Source organism: Ranitomeya variabilis, chromosome 4, assembly GCF_051348905.1.
Source record: "Ranitomeya variabilis isolate aRanVar5 chromosome 4, aRanVar5.hap1, whole genome shotgun sequence".
In the NCBI taxonomy this organism is placed as follows: Eukaryota; Metazoa; Chordata; class Amphibia; order Anura; family Dendrobatidae; genus Ranitomeya; species Ranitomeya variabilis.
The window spans coordinates 37,924,304-37,939,281 of record NC_135235.1 but is presented as its reverse complement, the minus strand read 5'-3'; the positions used below and the strand labels follow the sequence as shown (position 1 = coordinate 37,939,281).

Here is a 14,978-nt window from a genome sequence, read left to right as displayed (position 1 = left end):
CAGACATGACGAAAAAGAAGTAGGCGTCCGCCTACCTTGGTGGTGTCGACCGGAATACTCCCCGAGTCATTGTGAAGGATATATCGCAGGTCTAGAACCTCTGGTTCTGGGTTGTCTAGGTCTTCCTCTCCAGGACGGATTTGGTTTGTAAGAAGGCCGAGAGTCCCTGTCTGTGCGTGTAGATTGTTCTGATCTAGACGATGCAGCGGAGTTGGACCAGAAAGGGCCACCTCGAAAGGGGCGAAAACGAAAATACTGTTGGCGCTGAAAGGCAGCCTTTGGTCTGTGTTGAGGGAGGAACTTGCTTTTTCCCCCTGTAGCATCGGAAATAAGTTGGTCCAATTTTTCACCAAATAGGCGTCCGCCCTGAAAGGGGAGAGAAATCAAATACTTTTTTGAGGAGTCCGCCCGCCAGTCTCTAAGCCAGATAGCTCTCCTGATGGTGACTGCGTTTGAAGTCGCTGTTGCCACACAGTCTGCTGCATCTAAGGATGCGTACATCACATAATCTGCTGCCATAGCAATTTGTTTGGCGAGGTCCGCCGCTTCAGCCGGAAGAGCGTGGTCGTGAAAGGAATGTGCCAGGGTATCTGCCCAGGAAACCATAGCTTTGGCGACCCAGGCCGCAGCGAAGGAAGGGGATAGGGAGGAACCTGAGGCTTCGTACACTGATCGCGCCAGGGAATCCAACTGGCGCTCTGTGGGACTCTTAATTGATGCCCCATCAGGTACTGATAAAAGCGTTTTGGTAGCCAAACGCGACACCGGAGGATCCACCAGCGGTGGCTCCGTCCAATCCTTAATCAGCTCTGGGGAAAAAGGATATTTAGATACCAGAGCCTTTTTGCCCGTAAAGCGTTTATCCGGTCGCTCCCTATGCCTCTTAACTATCTCTAGAAAATCCAGATGGGAGGCGAACACCTTATGGGATCGCTTGTTTCTAGTTAAGGAAACTGCGTGATCCAGAGCTGAATTAGGGTCATCATTAACCTTTAGCGCATGATTGACAGCCTCAATGAGGGAATCAACAGTTGAACGGAACTCCGGAGAATCCGGGTCCATGGACGCCTCAGACTCATACTCAGAGTCGTGATCGCTTCTAGCCCCTGGAGAGGGAGAGCGAGAAGTGGAGCTATTGGAGGCTGAATGGCGCGGTGAATGACCGGGAGAGGTAGTGCGGATCCATTATGTGGATGTCCGACCCTCCTGTGGGCGAGAGCGGCCCCTGTTGGCCGACGATTCCCCTGTAATAGAGGGGTCTCAACCCATGTAAACGAACGCCCCGCTCCCCAGGGGGGTCATGAAGGGATTCAATCGCCTTAGCTAGCGAGGCCACGGATTGGGACAGGGACGTGGCCCACTCAGGGGGGCTAGGAGCACTGGGGTCGGTAGCGGCGGAGGGCTCCTGAGCACTTTGGGCATCACAGGATGGGCAGAACGGGGGCTCTGAGGCCTGGGAAGAGGAGGTGGTACAAGCAGAGAAAAAGGTGGTATGAACCTTAGTGACCTTTTTGCCCCTTGACTGGGACATGTTGTACCCCAATGCGATGCACAGAGCTGCTATGAGGAAGCTGAAGGAAGCTAAGGGGTAGCGCTGTAGGGAAGCAGATAAAGCCGTCTCCTTACCCGGTCCTGCGCCCCGCAATAGAGTGGATAAGGAAGATCCTCCGTGGGGGTGAGCGAAAAGACCGGCCGGCACTGCGTGCTGCAGGGGGAAGATGGCCACCGAGACTCTGAAGTGCAGTCTCGCAGGGAGCGAGAAGCGCCAGAAGCGTGGGCGGGGCCGTAGAAGTGATGCATGGAGTGGGCGGAGCCTACAGGAGTGCGGCCTAGCAAGGGGCCGAAGCAGAGGACTACATTTCTGGCCTCGGCCGGCGCGCACCCGTGGACCGCGGGGAAATGAATCGCGGCGCTCCGAAAAGGATCCTGCCGCTAAGGAGCCCCCCAAAAAGGTGACCCCCGTAGAAAAAACCAACACCTATGGCCATAACCCAGTGGCAGGGGCGCACGCCATCTGCACTTACCCCATAAAGGTGCCAGGGCTACATAGGACGGTGCAGGGTTGCTGGAGCCTCCATCCACTATCCCCATGAAAGGGGGGTGGAGAGGAACCGTCCGCCTCCTTCCACCATACGCTCTTTTTCAGTGGTGATGCAGTGGGGGCTGCATGGACGCCACAGTGGAATAGTGCCTCTGTACAGCCGAGGGTGAAACCTGGTGGGCAGGGCAGATGTCCGGCAATAAAAGGCCTGGCTGCAGAAGAGGATACTGGAGGTAAAACACCAGTGCTCGTCTGTTATTTGGGGGGAGATCGGTGCCCGTGAAAGGGTCCCGTCGCCCAAAAAGGTCAGCTCAGGCAGTGGCTTCCCACGTCGCAGGAGAGGATACGGAGAGGTGAAACTCCCGTGCTCGCCTGTTGTTGGTTCGGGGGAGATGGGAACATGAAAGAATCCGTCGCCCCCTTCGTCCGGGATAGAAAGGTTGAAATCCAGTGTGCCTCCTACTGACACTAAGCTTGAACTGGGTCTCTGGAAGCCAGCATGAGGGTGTATACTGCAGGGGAGGAGATAACCTTTTTTGTCTCAACTTAGTGTCAGCCTCCTAGTGACAGCAGCATAACACCCATGGTCCTGTGTCCCCCAATGTGGCGATGGAGGAAATTATATTTACTTTTATTCCATTCTCAATGTTTTGTTTTTTGTAAAGTACATTTCTGGAGTATGACACACCTCTGAAGCACAGACACAAAATGGCTGCCATCATACTCTGCTGTGGAGCCATTTTGTCTCTGTGATCGAGACCCACCAATGAAGCTGTCGAGATTGAAGTTCAAGCAAAAAGGTTTTATTAAAAACACATTATTAACAAGACAAAAAACTAAAAAACAATAAAAAACCAATGTTTCTATGATTAAGGTGCCTGATGGGCGAAGCCATGTGAGACGGAATGGTGGGGTAGGAGTTAGGGGGTGACGGGCCAAAGTGGGACACGGGGACATTGGGGCGTATAGGTGTTTGTGGCCAAGCATGACACTATGACGACTCTGGACGCTCCATTGGCCGGGAACAGATCAAGCGCGTGTGCTCGTCTATCATGCCATCAGAACCCTTATTCACTGCATCCATAATAACACGCTCCGCCAGAGTTTTTTGCCTCTCGTCCATTTTTGATAGTTTGTCGACAATGTAATGTCCAAACCCCTGCAACGCTTGGCTGACATTGTTGGTCAAGGCCTTTTTGGCCAGGGTCAAAAGTTCAAGGGAGACGTCAGAGGTGGCTTTACGCCTCCTGGAACCTAGCCTCCATTGAGTCGGGGCAGGTGCAGCCTCCACTGTTTGACTCTGCGAGCTGTCCTGTGCACTGTCCTGCGAGCTGTCCTGTGCGCTGTCCTGCGCGCTGTCCTGCGAGCTGTCCTGCGCGCTGTCCTGCGAGCTGTCCTGCGCACTGTCCTGCGCACTGTCCTCCTGGGGAGAATAAAAAAGGAAGGTTTAAAAAAAAAAAAGAAAGAAAACGACTTACACCACCCTAACCGCATTCAAACTATATATTCTTATACATGCAAAAATGTAGTAATATATTATTATATTAGTAATATTATTTAACATTCCCATTTATTTATTACTTTGCACTCTACTGTTCAGACTAGTAGGGGAACCTGATTACTAATTAGGGTCGAAATAGTTACAGCGAGAATACTTATCTGTAGCTGGAAGCGATACTATTTTCAATTAGTTTAGATGGTATGGGTTATGAAGGTCGCCATTTAATACTTTTCTGCGACTGGGTTACTTATCTGTACAGGAAAAATTTTATAACTTGTAATTGATGGTATAATCTGATGGAGATGATCTAAGGGAGATGCTCTTCCACAGTGGCTTTATTATTCCCATCAAAATGGGTCACAAATCACTAGATCACCAGCACTAAAAGAAAGAAAGGAATACACCACACAAGTATGCAACATATTTTATGTATACAACACAAAATGTCTTCACATATATTTAACTCTTTGTTTGGGGTGGACAAGTTTAATTTTATTTATCAGGTGAACAAAATAACAGTAACAGGAAGATGAGAGCTATAAGGAAAATAAACTACGTCTCTTGGGTTTAAAAGTGTAAGAGCTAGACTAAACTTTGTGCATCTCATTAGTAAATATTTTAATTGCATTTGAAGCCCTGAAAGAAACAGGGATCAGAAGAATTAGTGCAAGCGGAAAAAGAGTGCCCATTTACTGGGAGGAGGGAAAGATGGGCATGGCCATAATGGTGAGTTGGAGATGTTGGAGACACACCAGGACATCATGGAAAAAAAACATAAAGCACATCTGAGACCTTCCAAAAAAATCTAGGTAGTCTTTGCCCTCAAGCATCTGGATCATCATCAGAATCGCTCTGTTTAGCTCTCACTCTGGAGGGTCTTGAGCCCTCCTTCGGGGTTGGACTTTATGCAGGAGTGTCTGCTTTTTCTGCATCTGTTGGCGTGGCCTGTGATGATGACCAAGCTTATTCTTTCATGGCCCCTTCAAGTCACCATCTAAGTGGGCTGATGTTTTTTTCTCCCTTTTCTGCTGTTTCTTTGGGTCAGTTTGGAGCTTCGGCTGCAACGGTGGAACACTGTCTTCCAATCGGCGGGAAAAATATCAAGGCCCCTAATTTTCCAAATAAGGAGCCTCAAAAGAAAGTGTATTGCAATAGGCAACAAGATCATTGTACTCGTAGGATCTGTGTGCACATTGTGACTGGTTCCCTCTATGTTGGTAGTAGGGTATTTGGATATATAACCAGCACACCTGCCCTCACTTCATCTAGTGATGAGTGAGTATACTTGTTGCTCGGGTGATCTCCGAGTATTTGTTAGTGTTCGGAGATTTAGTTTTCATCGCCTCAGCTGAATGATTTACAGCTACTAGCCAGCTTGATTACATGTGGGGGATTCCCTAGCAACCAGGCAACCCCCACATGTACTCAGGCTGGCTAGTCGCTGTAAATCATTCAGCTGAGGCGATGAAAACTTAATCTCCGAACATTAACAAATATTCGGAGGTCACCCGATCGTGCTCGGGAAAACCTGATCTACGAGTATATTCGCTCATCACTATTCATCTCTTCTATATTGGCCTTGGTAACCACTGACATTTGGGTTTCAGAGCAAAATAGGATGGGACTGTACCTGAAAGAAAAAAAAAATTAAAAAATGATAGTGATAAAATTACTTTTATTCTAGGACATTAAATATGGCAAAATAATTACCTGCACGAGACTTGGAAGACCTCCACATCCATACTCCGATACCTTGCCGTGCTGTTGGTCTACAAACCGGATTGGTGGCAATCAGAGAAAACGATAAAACAGAGGCCAATCTTTCCTGAATTTCTGTTCTGCAGGAAATTTTAACCAAAGTCCACAACACAATATAACATGTGTGCCTGTGGACCTTTACTCTTCAGATTTCACAAAAGGAATCTGTGACGCAGGTCAAAATCTGGGTAAAAATGTCGTCGAGATTGTATAAAATATCATTTACTTGCGTTGTGCTCTATTCCACTGCACAATTTACTTGTGGACTGTCCCTGGGAAATTTCGTAGGGCGAGGACAGAGGTCTAGGAGTTGTGCTACGTCTTTGTATGTCTTTTTTTGCAGATTTTAAAGCGCCATACTTGATCCATATAATAAATATCCAAAAATAGAACGAGAACGGAAGCTTTGTGCCAATAAAAAACATAAATTTTTATTAATAATTCATTAAAATTCTAATAAAAGTCCAAATAACAATCAGTGGAGATACACAAGACAAAATATACTGTCTGCTCAGGAAATATGTATAAATAAATATACCTAATAAACATAAAGTGTTCCCTAATAAGTAGAGCCCAGTAGAAGAAAATTTAGAGCACATTAACTGGTTCAAGCAAAATAATAGCCAGAGTGCTAAAATGAGCGATTTATCATATATATGGGCTGAATAAATATGCCTAAATAAAGGCTACATGTCACATATCACCAAGGCTAATAAAAAGGTATATCTGAATACTAATGTAATTAACCTAAGGACAATAGTAAATAAGCCCTAAGCGTGTTTATAAATAGTAACACTCAATATAACAGTACATTGGCCACATGGTATGTAAAGCTCAGATACAAGGCAGATATATCAAATCACTGTATGTATCAGTATACTAGCCGCATAATATATAATGCACAAGTATCAGGCATAGGGATAGGTGACAGCATATTTACCTGTACAAGCAGAACAGTAGATGGACCCCGACGCGCGTTTCGCGGTTAAGCTTCGTCCAGGGGAGTAGTCTTAGCTTTAGTTGCCATATCGAGGTTTATATAGTGGCTATTAAACAGTGGTGGCAGCGGTTTGTAATGGCGCTCACATCAACAACGCCGGCTCGGACGTCACTTCCGCTCAGCGTCACGAGCAGATCGTCCACTCCCCTACCCGACGCGTCAGAGCAGGGGAGCAGGACGAGACGAAAGAGACGCGTCGCTATAGCGACCCGATGCCAGGAGTCTCGGTGAGCGCACACCGCATAGATGAGGAAGGACATCGCCGAAACGCGTGTTGGGGTGGGTCTGGAGTGGATGCGCTCTCCCCAGGACAGCAGCTGGTAGGACTCCTTGAGTTTACATTGTATACTTACATTATGTGATACGTACTGGTTGGTTCACATTTCTGTGTTTCACTTATGGCACATTAAGTGAGTCCTAAAAATGTAGCAGTAAGCAAATTATGTTATGCTCTGCCTGTCTGCTGACTTGTGGTGAGGTGCCATTTATCTCCAGGCATACGGTACATGTTACCTGCATCTTTTATCCACCATTTCTGCATTCCTTGTTGTTATATCTTTTATATTTATTTAATAAAGATTTTTGTACATTTTGGACATTTTCTTGCACCATTTTTTTGGTAGTTTGTTGATTTAGCAATTGGTGTGTCCTTAGACATTCATTATACAGGCACTGGGTACCTCTTATATACAATATCTTATGCCATCATGATAGGAGGTTTTACTAGATTGTGCTGTATCTGTTTTCCTTATTTGTATATTATGCGGCTAGTATACTGATACATACAGTGATTTGATATATCTGCCTTGTATCTGAGCTTTACATACCATGTGGCCAATGTACTGTTATATTGAGTGTTACTATTTATAAACACGCTTAGGGCTTATTTACTATTGTCCTTAGGTTAATTACATTAGTATTCAGATATACCTTTTTATTAGCCTTGGTGATATGTGACATGTAGCCTTTATTTAGGCATATTTATTCAGCCCATATATATGATAAATCGCTCATTTTAGCACTCTGGCTATTATTTTGCTTGAACCAGTTAATGTGCTCTAAATTTTCTTCTACTGGGCTCTACTTATTAGGGAACACTTTATGTTTATTAGGTATATTTATTTATACATATTTCCTGAGCAGACAGTATATTTTGTCTTGTGTATCTCCACTGATTGTTATTTGGACTTTATCAGAATTTTAATGAATTATTAATAAAAATTTATGTTTTTTATTGGCACAAAGCTTCCGTTCTCGTTCTATTTTTGGATATTTGCTTTAATCTGGAAGTGCCTGAGATTTAGGCTATTGTTTGGGATAATAAATTGATCCATATAATAGTTTGATGCTCTCAGTGTCGTGCCCCCCCAACTCCTTGCAGTACTGCTGCCCTGTGAAACAAGAGTGAGCCGCTGCTTCTGGGTTTGGGAAGAAGCTTGAGCTTGCTGAAGCAGAAAACTCACCCAACGACTCTAAAGCAATGGAGACCTTTTGAGCAAGAAAAATAGGCGTCCAACTGTAGAGTCACAAGAATATGAACGCCAGCGACAGCGCTCCAAGTGTAAGCAGAATAGAGAGGAAAGTGCAGGCTCGTGCCAAAGCAAAGGCTGGCGAAGAACTTAAATAATGAAATGACGAAACAAAAGCAAACAAGTGTTGACGTGCAAACATTAGAAAATTGGATGCAACTTGTCAACACAAGTGAATAGAAAAGGACAATGCAGACGGATATATATATATATATAGGCAACGGAAAGGAGTTTTTGGACACAGTAAATTATTTTTCATGTGCACTTGTACATATTTATTCGGAAATCCTTCATCGTAGTCTCGAGTGGAGTTGATGACGTTTTGACAACTTGTAGCACTGGTTCTGATCCACATAAAGCGCCTCTACATCTAACTCCATTAACTGATACACTGGCTAAGGATGAACTAAACCAAATGGCAGCTACATTCACAAAAAACAAGGCGAGTCTAAAGTACCTCCAATAGTGACCACAGCAACTCTGCAACCAAAGGACTGGATCATGAGGTTTGAGGCTGTTTCTAGGTGTCTGCACTAAAATGCGGATTAGCAACTTGCTCTGCATTTTTCCCCATTTTTAGTGCAGATTTGAAGCTTTTTGCATGTATCTTTTAGTGTGAAAGTTATAGAATTCTGCATTAAAAAAATATATATTTATTATAGAGGTATAGAGCACATCATGGGGACATGGCCTCAGAGTTCACTTCGGTATAGAGCGCGTCTAGTCATCTGGTCCAAATGACTTCCGTAAAGAGTCTTCGAACAGCCAATAAACAAGCCAGAGTTACATCTTCTGCCTCACTGAACCAACATACCCAACAGAGTACAAATCGTTAGCCATCTCCATAAATGTACTAGCCCATCGGAAAAAGTCTTTACTGAATGTAAACATTAGCACATGTGCATTGAAGGAAACAGTTACCTACTAAAAAGTCCAAGAACATACAAAGTGGACTGGAAGCCACAAATGACTCCCAACTTTTCCTACTTATTTTCAGAAAATGCCCAATGGATACGTGACCCGAGAACACCAATGTCCAACTATCACTTGACAACAAGGCATAAATCAATATGGAATATGGATACCTTTAGAATAAAGTGTAAGGTCGGTGGTACTTCACACTGAATATATAAGAAGGCTGTTTCCAAGCAATAAAAACTTACTTTGATTTCATTACTTTTTTTTTTTTTATCAATCCATGAAAATAATAATTTAGTTATAAATTAGGCACATTTTCTTTCACACAATTAATAGTAACATAACTCTGGTCTCCCTCACTTTTAAGGCTCGATACAAATGAAGGAATACGCTCTATTTTTGGTATAAAGGATAAGGCTATGGGAGACGCCATGGATGGTCCGGGCCCCGGCCATCAAACAAGTCAGATTCACAGTGCGGGACAGGTTGAACGCCATTATACGGTATTCCAGGTTGCAATGGCGATGACGGCACACTAAAAGGCTAGAAAAGGTGTGGTAGAACCTGATGACCGGCCTACTATATACAGTGATACATAGAGGCTGCAGAAGCCAAACGCTCCAACATTTTACTGGAAATAATATGTAAAAATTATTTTAGCTAAAAAATACCAGCATTTCAGTAAACAAATGATACTGTCCATATCCTTTAGAAGCTCCATTAAGCAGTAAAAAAAATAGTGGGTTGCGAGTGCCCTGTTCATGAGCTTTGATTTGTCACTCACTAATCTCTAGGGTGAAGGAGCCTAAAAGAACTACCGTAATTGGTTTCATGTTGAACAGATGAGATCTAAGAGCCAAGTGCTCAGGACAACGAAAAGAAAAAAAAAAGTCAGTATGTACAACATAACACCCTTGTGATTGCTTTTGTAAGGTCCTGGAAGTGGCACAACAGACGTAAAGCACGGTGGACCTTTCTATCATAAACTTAAAGAAGCGCTCTCAAACTCTTTATGCTATTAATATTGTAATTGTCATATTATATAGCACCGTGTACTTACAATTGCTCATTTTGCCTTTCTACCAAGCTAATTCTTCTCTTTTCCATAAGGTCTATGACATCACATGATTAAAAACCAACAAGCTGAATTTTTCTAAGCTCTCTGACCTCCTGTTTCTACAATCTCCTCTGCATGAGTCATAAGTCCCTGCAAAAGTCCCTGGCAGGAGAAAGGAAGGAGCAGCTGGGTCAGGAGTTGGAGAGAGGAATGATAAATGCAGGGACAAGAGACTTCCTGTTTCTACATAGAGCAGAGAAAAGAGAAGAATTAACTGGGTAGAAAGGCAAAATGAGCAATTGTAAGTGCACAGTGCTGTATAATAGGATGTCTGCAATATATTATCTCCTCTTTAATGTAGTGGAGAAAGAAAGTGTGCCAATGATAAAGTATATGTGTAATCAAAGGTCCCCACAACCACAAGAGTGGTTAAAAGTTTCAAGTGTGGGGTATACAGAATTGTGTGTGTGTGGCTCCTTCAGTATAGCTAGTTATGAAAATGGATGATTTTCACTTAAAAGCTCTCAAAAATCCCCCCACCGTCTGCAAACATACTATTGTACCATGATGGGGGCCTAGAATAAAGCCTGTGATCTTCAGGGTAGAGCGGATAATGGCCACCAATGGCTCCATTGCAATGGTATATAACAATCACTCACAGCCAAAGCTTACACACAGTTCTCCATCCTCCTCCTTCTCGACCTTTCCTCTACCTTTGACACAGTCGACCACTACCTACTGCTACAGATTCTTTCTTCCCTTGGCATCAAAGACCTTACCCTGTCCTGGATCGCCTCTTACCTTTCCGACCGCACATTTAACGTTTCCCACTCACACACTACCTCCTCATCCTGCCCTCTCTCTGTTGGAGTCCCCAAAGGCTCTGTCCTAGGGCCCCTACTTTTTTCCCATCTATACCCTTGGCCTAGGACAACTCAAAGTCCCATGGCTTCCAGTACCACCTGTATGCGGATGACACTCAGATCTACCTCTCCGGCCCAGATGTCACCTCCCTGCTGTCCAGAATCCCGAAGTGTCTATCAGCCATATCTTCCTTCTTCACCTCTCTCTTCCTAAAACTCAATGTAGACAAAACCGAACTAATCATCTTTCCTCCATCTCATGCATCTTCCCTGCCTGATCTATCTATTATAGTAAACGGCACCACACTCTCTCCCGCACCTGAAATTCGCTGCCTCGGAGTAACTCTCGACTCTGCCCTGTCCTTCAAACCGCACGTCCAAACTGTTGCCACCTCCTGTAGCCTGCAACTCAAAAATATTTCCAGAATCCGTCCTTTCCTCAGCCCTCAATCTACTAAAACTCTTGCGCATGCCCTCATCATCTCCCACCTCGATTACTGCAACCCCCTCCTCTGTGGCCTCCCCGCCAACTCTCTTGCACCACAACAGTCTGACCTCAACTCCGCTGCCTGACTAATCCACCTCTCTCCTCCCGTTTCTCCCCTCTGCAAATCCCTCCTCTGGCTCCCAATTCCCCAACGAATCCAGTTCAAACTACTAACACTGACCTACAAAGCCATCCATAACCTGTCTCCCCCCTATATCTCCGAACTAATCTCCCAATATCTCCCCTCACGTAATCTTTGATCCTCCCAAGACCGCCTATTCTCGTCCACACTTATTCGTTCCTCACACAACTGCTTCCAAGATTTCTCTCTTCCAGTTTGATCCCCATGAAGGATTTGCAGGATACAAGACCGAAGTTGATTAAATTTTAGATAGGATTTTTTTTTTTTTTTTTTTTATATCAGATTGTGCTTCTTCGATACTGCAAAGGATCGGGTCCTTACCAGGTTTGGCTATGGCAACTATTATTGCCTCCCACATAGACGCCAGTAGCGAGCCCTTCTTAATAGATTATTCGAAGGGGGACTTTAGAACTGGATAGAAGCATTAAGGTACCTTCACACTCAGCAACTTTGCAACGAGAACGACAACGATCCGTGACGTTGCAGCGTCCTGGATAGCGATCTCGTTGTGTTTGACACGCAGCATAGATCTGGATCCCGCTGTGATATCGCTGGCCGGAGCTAGAAGTCCAGAACTTTATTTGGTCCTCAGATCGGCGTGTATCGTCGTGTTTGACAGCAAAAGCAACGATGTCAGCAATGTTAAACATGGAGCTAACGACCTGTGAGAACGATAAGTGCGTCACCGTTACATCACAGGATCGCTCCTGTATCGTTCTGGAGCTGCTGTTTGACGTCTCTACAGCGACCTAAACAGCGACGCTCCAGCGATCGGCTCGTTGTCTATATCGCTGCAGCGTCGCTGAGTGTGACGGTACCTTAACATGTATTGTTTATGAAACTCCCCGGGAAGCCTGTCGGACCCAGGGGTCACATTGCAAATCTCAGGTTGCACCAAAGTAGTCTGTTCTCAGGGTCCTCCGTTCTGTCATGTAGGGTGTCCGGCTGAGTCTTGACAGTGGAGGAGATGGCCGATACCATGGGAGTTATACAGTCCTCCATAGTGTTTATTTGTTGCTCTGCCTGTCACTCGCTCTCTGGGCATCTCGAAGCCAGATCCACATGTCAACTTTGAGCTCATCAATTCTAGTTAGAGCTGTCTGGCATTGGCGGATGGCCTGTAGAACTTTCCGAGTGTCGCTCAGGATGTTCGGCTAGGATTCACCTGTGGGATCAGAATGCTGGGTCGGGGTCGCAGCCTCAGAGCCAGCCCTGCGATATTTCTCCAATTTCTCAACTACATGCTGATGTTTCTTTTGCTGAGAGATGGAACTTTTAGGAGGCATTATACCAGCAGATATGTGTAAGCACAAATTCAGTAAATGACAAGCAGTGTCAACTGTGTTCTATAAAAACGGATGACGGGGGTCAGCAGCAAGGAGCGAAGATTACAATGCTCCTTTTAATTGGGGGTATATTCAAAAAGGAAACATAGCATATAGGATCCAAAACTGGACTTGGCGCAGCTGGCATGTGTCTAGGAGGGATCATTCACATAAATGCCAATCCTTATCAGGTAATCAGGAGAGACCTGGGCACCTGCAGTTATTATATCCCTGAGCAAAGGGGGGGGGGGCTGCACAGGGTTAGGTGGAGTGACGTGACCTCCTAACCAGTAGCACACTTCAGAAGTCCCCAATATGGTGAGCACAACCCTACATCCTCTATTACAATACCTTATTTGTTATTTTTAATAAAAAAAAAAAAAATCACAATATGGGGGTTGAAAAAAACATTGCCAAACAGGTTTGAAAAATACATTTAACACAAAAACCATATTTAAACAATAGGTCATTTTTTTAAGAATACAGCCACATTTTTCCAAATTTACACATTCTTTTAAGGAGTTTTACCATGAACGAAAGTGTTGGTTACCTGATAGATAATGGAAAACTACCGTAAGTATTTTAACAATTGGATGTATTTTTTTAAAAATGTTCCTGTGCAAGAAATAAACTAATAATAGTGCCCCTGCTGCATCGTGAGTAAGACTTCTGTCCACCCATGCAGAGGGGCTTTAACAGATTGACGGCACGTGAGGCATGAAATTATCAGACAGAAGGAGGGAGGGCCATAAGGGGTCAAAATGCTTAATTTTCCTATATCGATAAAAAGAGCACTTTTTTGTGGGACCACCTCTTTTCTGCCCAGGAAGAGGTCTCCTGCAGGTGACTGCTCATTGAGACCAGGGCTGTGGAGTCAGTAAGCCAAACCTCCACCTCCGACTTTACAGCCCTGATTGAGACCCATCACTACTACCCCCAGCATTGCACAACTCGCATTTTCCGTGACATTTCTTTAAAGCAGAAGCGATTCCAAGCTCTTACCTGCTTCAGGAGTTTCTTGATACCGTCGTGGTCGCCATCAGAAATAGTATGGGCTTCAAATTCCACGTTCACCTCCTAGAAACAAGTAGACGCATAAGTCATATAAATAGATATTTAGAAATACGGATATATATTTTTTTCTTTGCTTTGCACAAGAAAGTTGTAGATGTCACGTAAAGCTACGAGTCCACAGCTCTCTCCATTTTTTCACCCTAGAAGTGAATGAGCAGGTCTGACCAGGTGGGACTTAAACAGAACCAGTCAGGTCCCCCGTGACCCCAGAACCACAACCTTGTGAGCCTGATAACATTACTTACAAGCACCATGACATTGCAAGCACCTTACCTTGCGCATGTGAATGGCTTCTTCCGCAATCCTCTGAAGCCGGGTGTATGCGTCTCAGGGTCAGAGAGAAGCACTGAGCATGATTGGAAGTGCAGAGACTTCTGATAATGCGCAGAGGGCCTCTCTGAAGTCAGGACACATAAACCCGGTTTCAGAGAATCAATGATGAGCGGGGAAGAAGCAGCACGCATGCGCGAGGTAAGTATGGTGCTTGCAATGTAGTAATGTTATCAGGCCCACAAGGGTGCAATAACACGCTTAGTGGGTTAACTAGTCTGGGGACACTAACGCAATTAAAGTATGTCACCTAATGAGTTAACTTCTCTTCAGTCTGAGTGGGGCTACCAGAGTTTTCCTTGGGGGCGTGTACTTCTGCTCCCTGTATGATGCTGACCAATCATAAGCTATCAACAACACTCAGGGTTGAAGAAAACCACGCCCCCACCGAAGCTTAGAGCAGAATTCTCAGTGTGTGAGATGTAATGATACAGCTCTGATCTCTGGATCTAACCTCTGACATCCTGGCAACGCCCAGGGCGCCCCTTAGAAACACAAAGGGAGCCCCCCTAGCAATGCCCAGGGAGCCCCCTAGCAATGCCCAGGGAGCCCCCTAGCGACGCCCAGGGCGCCATTGACAGATGAGATCTGACTGGTTGCTATGGACAACGTACGATAAGCACCATTGGGACTTCCATTTCCACAGTGGGCAGTGTAATAACAGTCACAAGCCCCTCAGCCCCCTCACCTCATGCAGCTCCTCATCTTCCTCGGATTCGTCGTCCTCGATGTCGTCAGACTCGTCCTCGTCGTCTTCTCCCTCCATTTCCTCCTCCAGGTCCTCCTCCTCTTCGTCGTCCTGTCTCCGCTGCTGTGAGGCCACAGCTCTCCGCTTAGCGCTGGACGCCATGCCGCTCCGTCTTCCTGCAGGCCCGGCGTGCTCAGAGCGGAAGTAAACAGGAAGTTCACCGGATTGTACCATTCATCATCGGGGGGCGTTCGAATCGTTATTT

The 14,978-nt window shown here is 45.2% G+C and overlaps 1 protein-coding gene across 2 annotated transcripts in view; it reads right to left on the bottom strand.

Annotated features, from left to right (window-relative positions):
- The window catches only part of BCCIP (BRCA2 and CDKN1A interacting protein), a 40,797-nt gene extending 25,851 nt beyond the window's left edge, over positions 1-14,946 (bottom strand). The window contains exons 1-2 of one of the 2 annotated variants that reach the window (XM_077258374.1): positions 14,714-14,946; positions 13,624-13,698 (exon numbers count right to left, since the gene is read on the bottom strand). In XM_077258374.1, the coding sequence (XP_077114489.1) occupies positions 13,624-13,698; positions 14,714-14,875 (237 nt within the window). In that variant the 5' untranslated portion in view covers positions 14,876-14,946. The remainder of the gene's footprint in view (positions 1-13,623; positions 13,699-14,713) is intronic. The other variant, XM_077258375.1, reaches the window with a different exon arrangement.
- Positions 14,947-14,978: the final 32 nt, after the last annotated feature.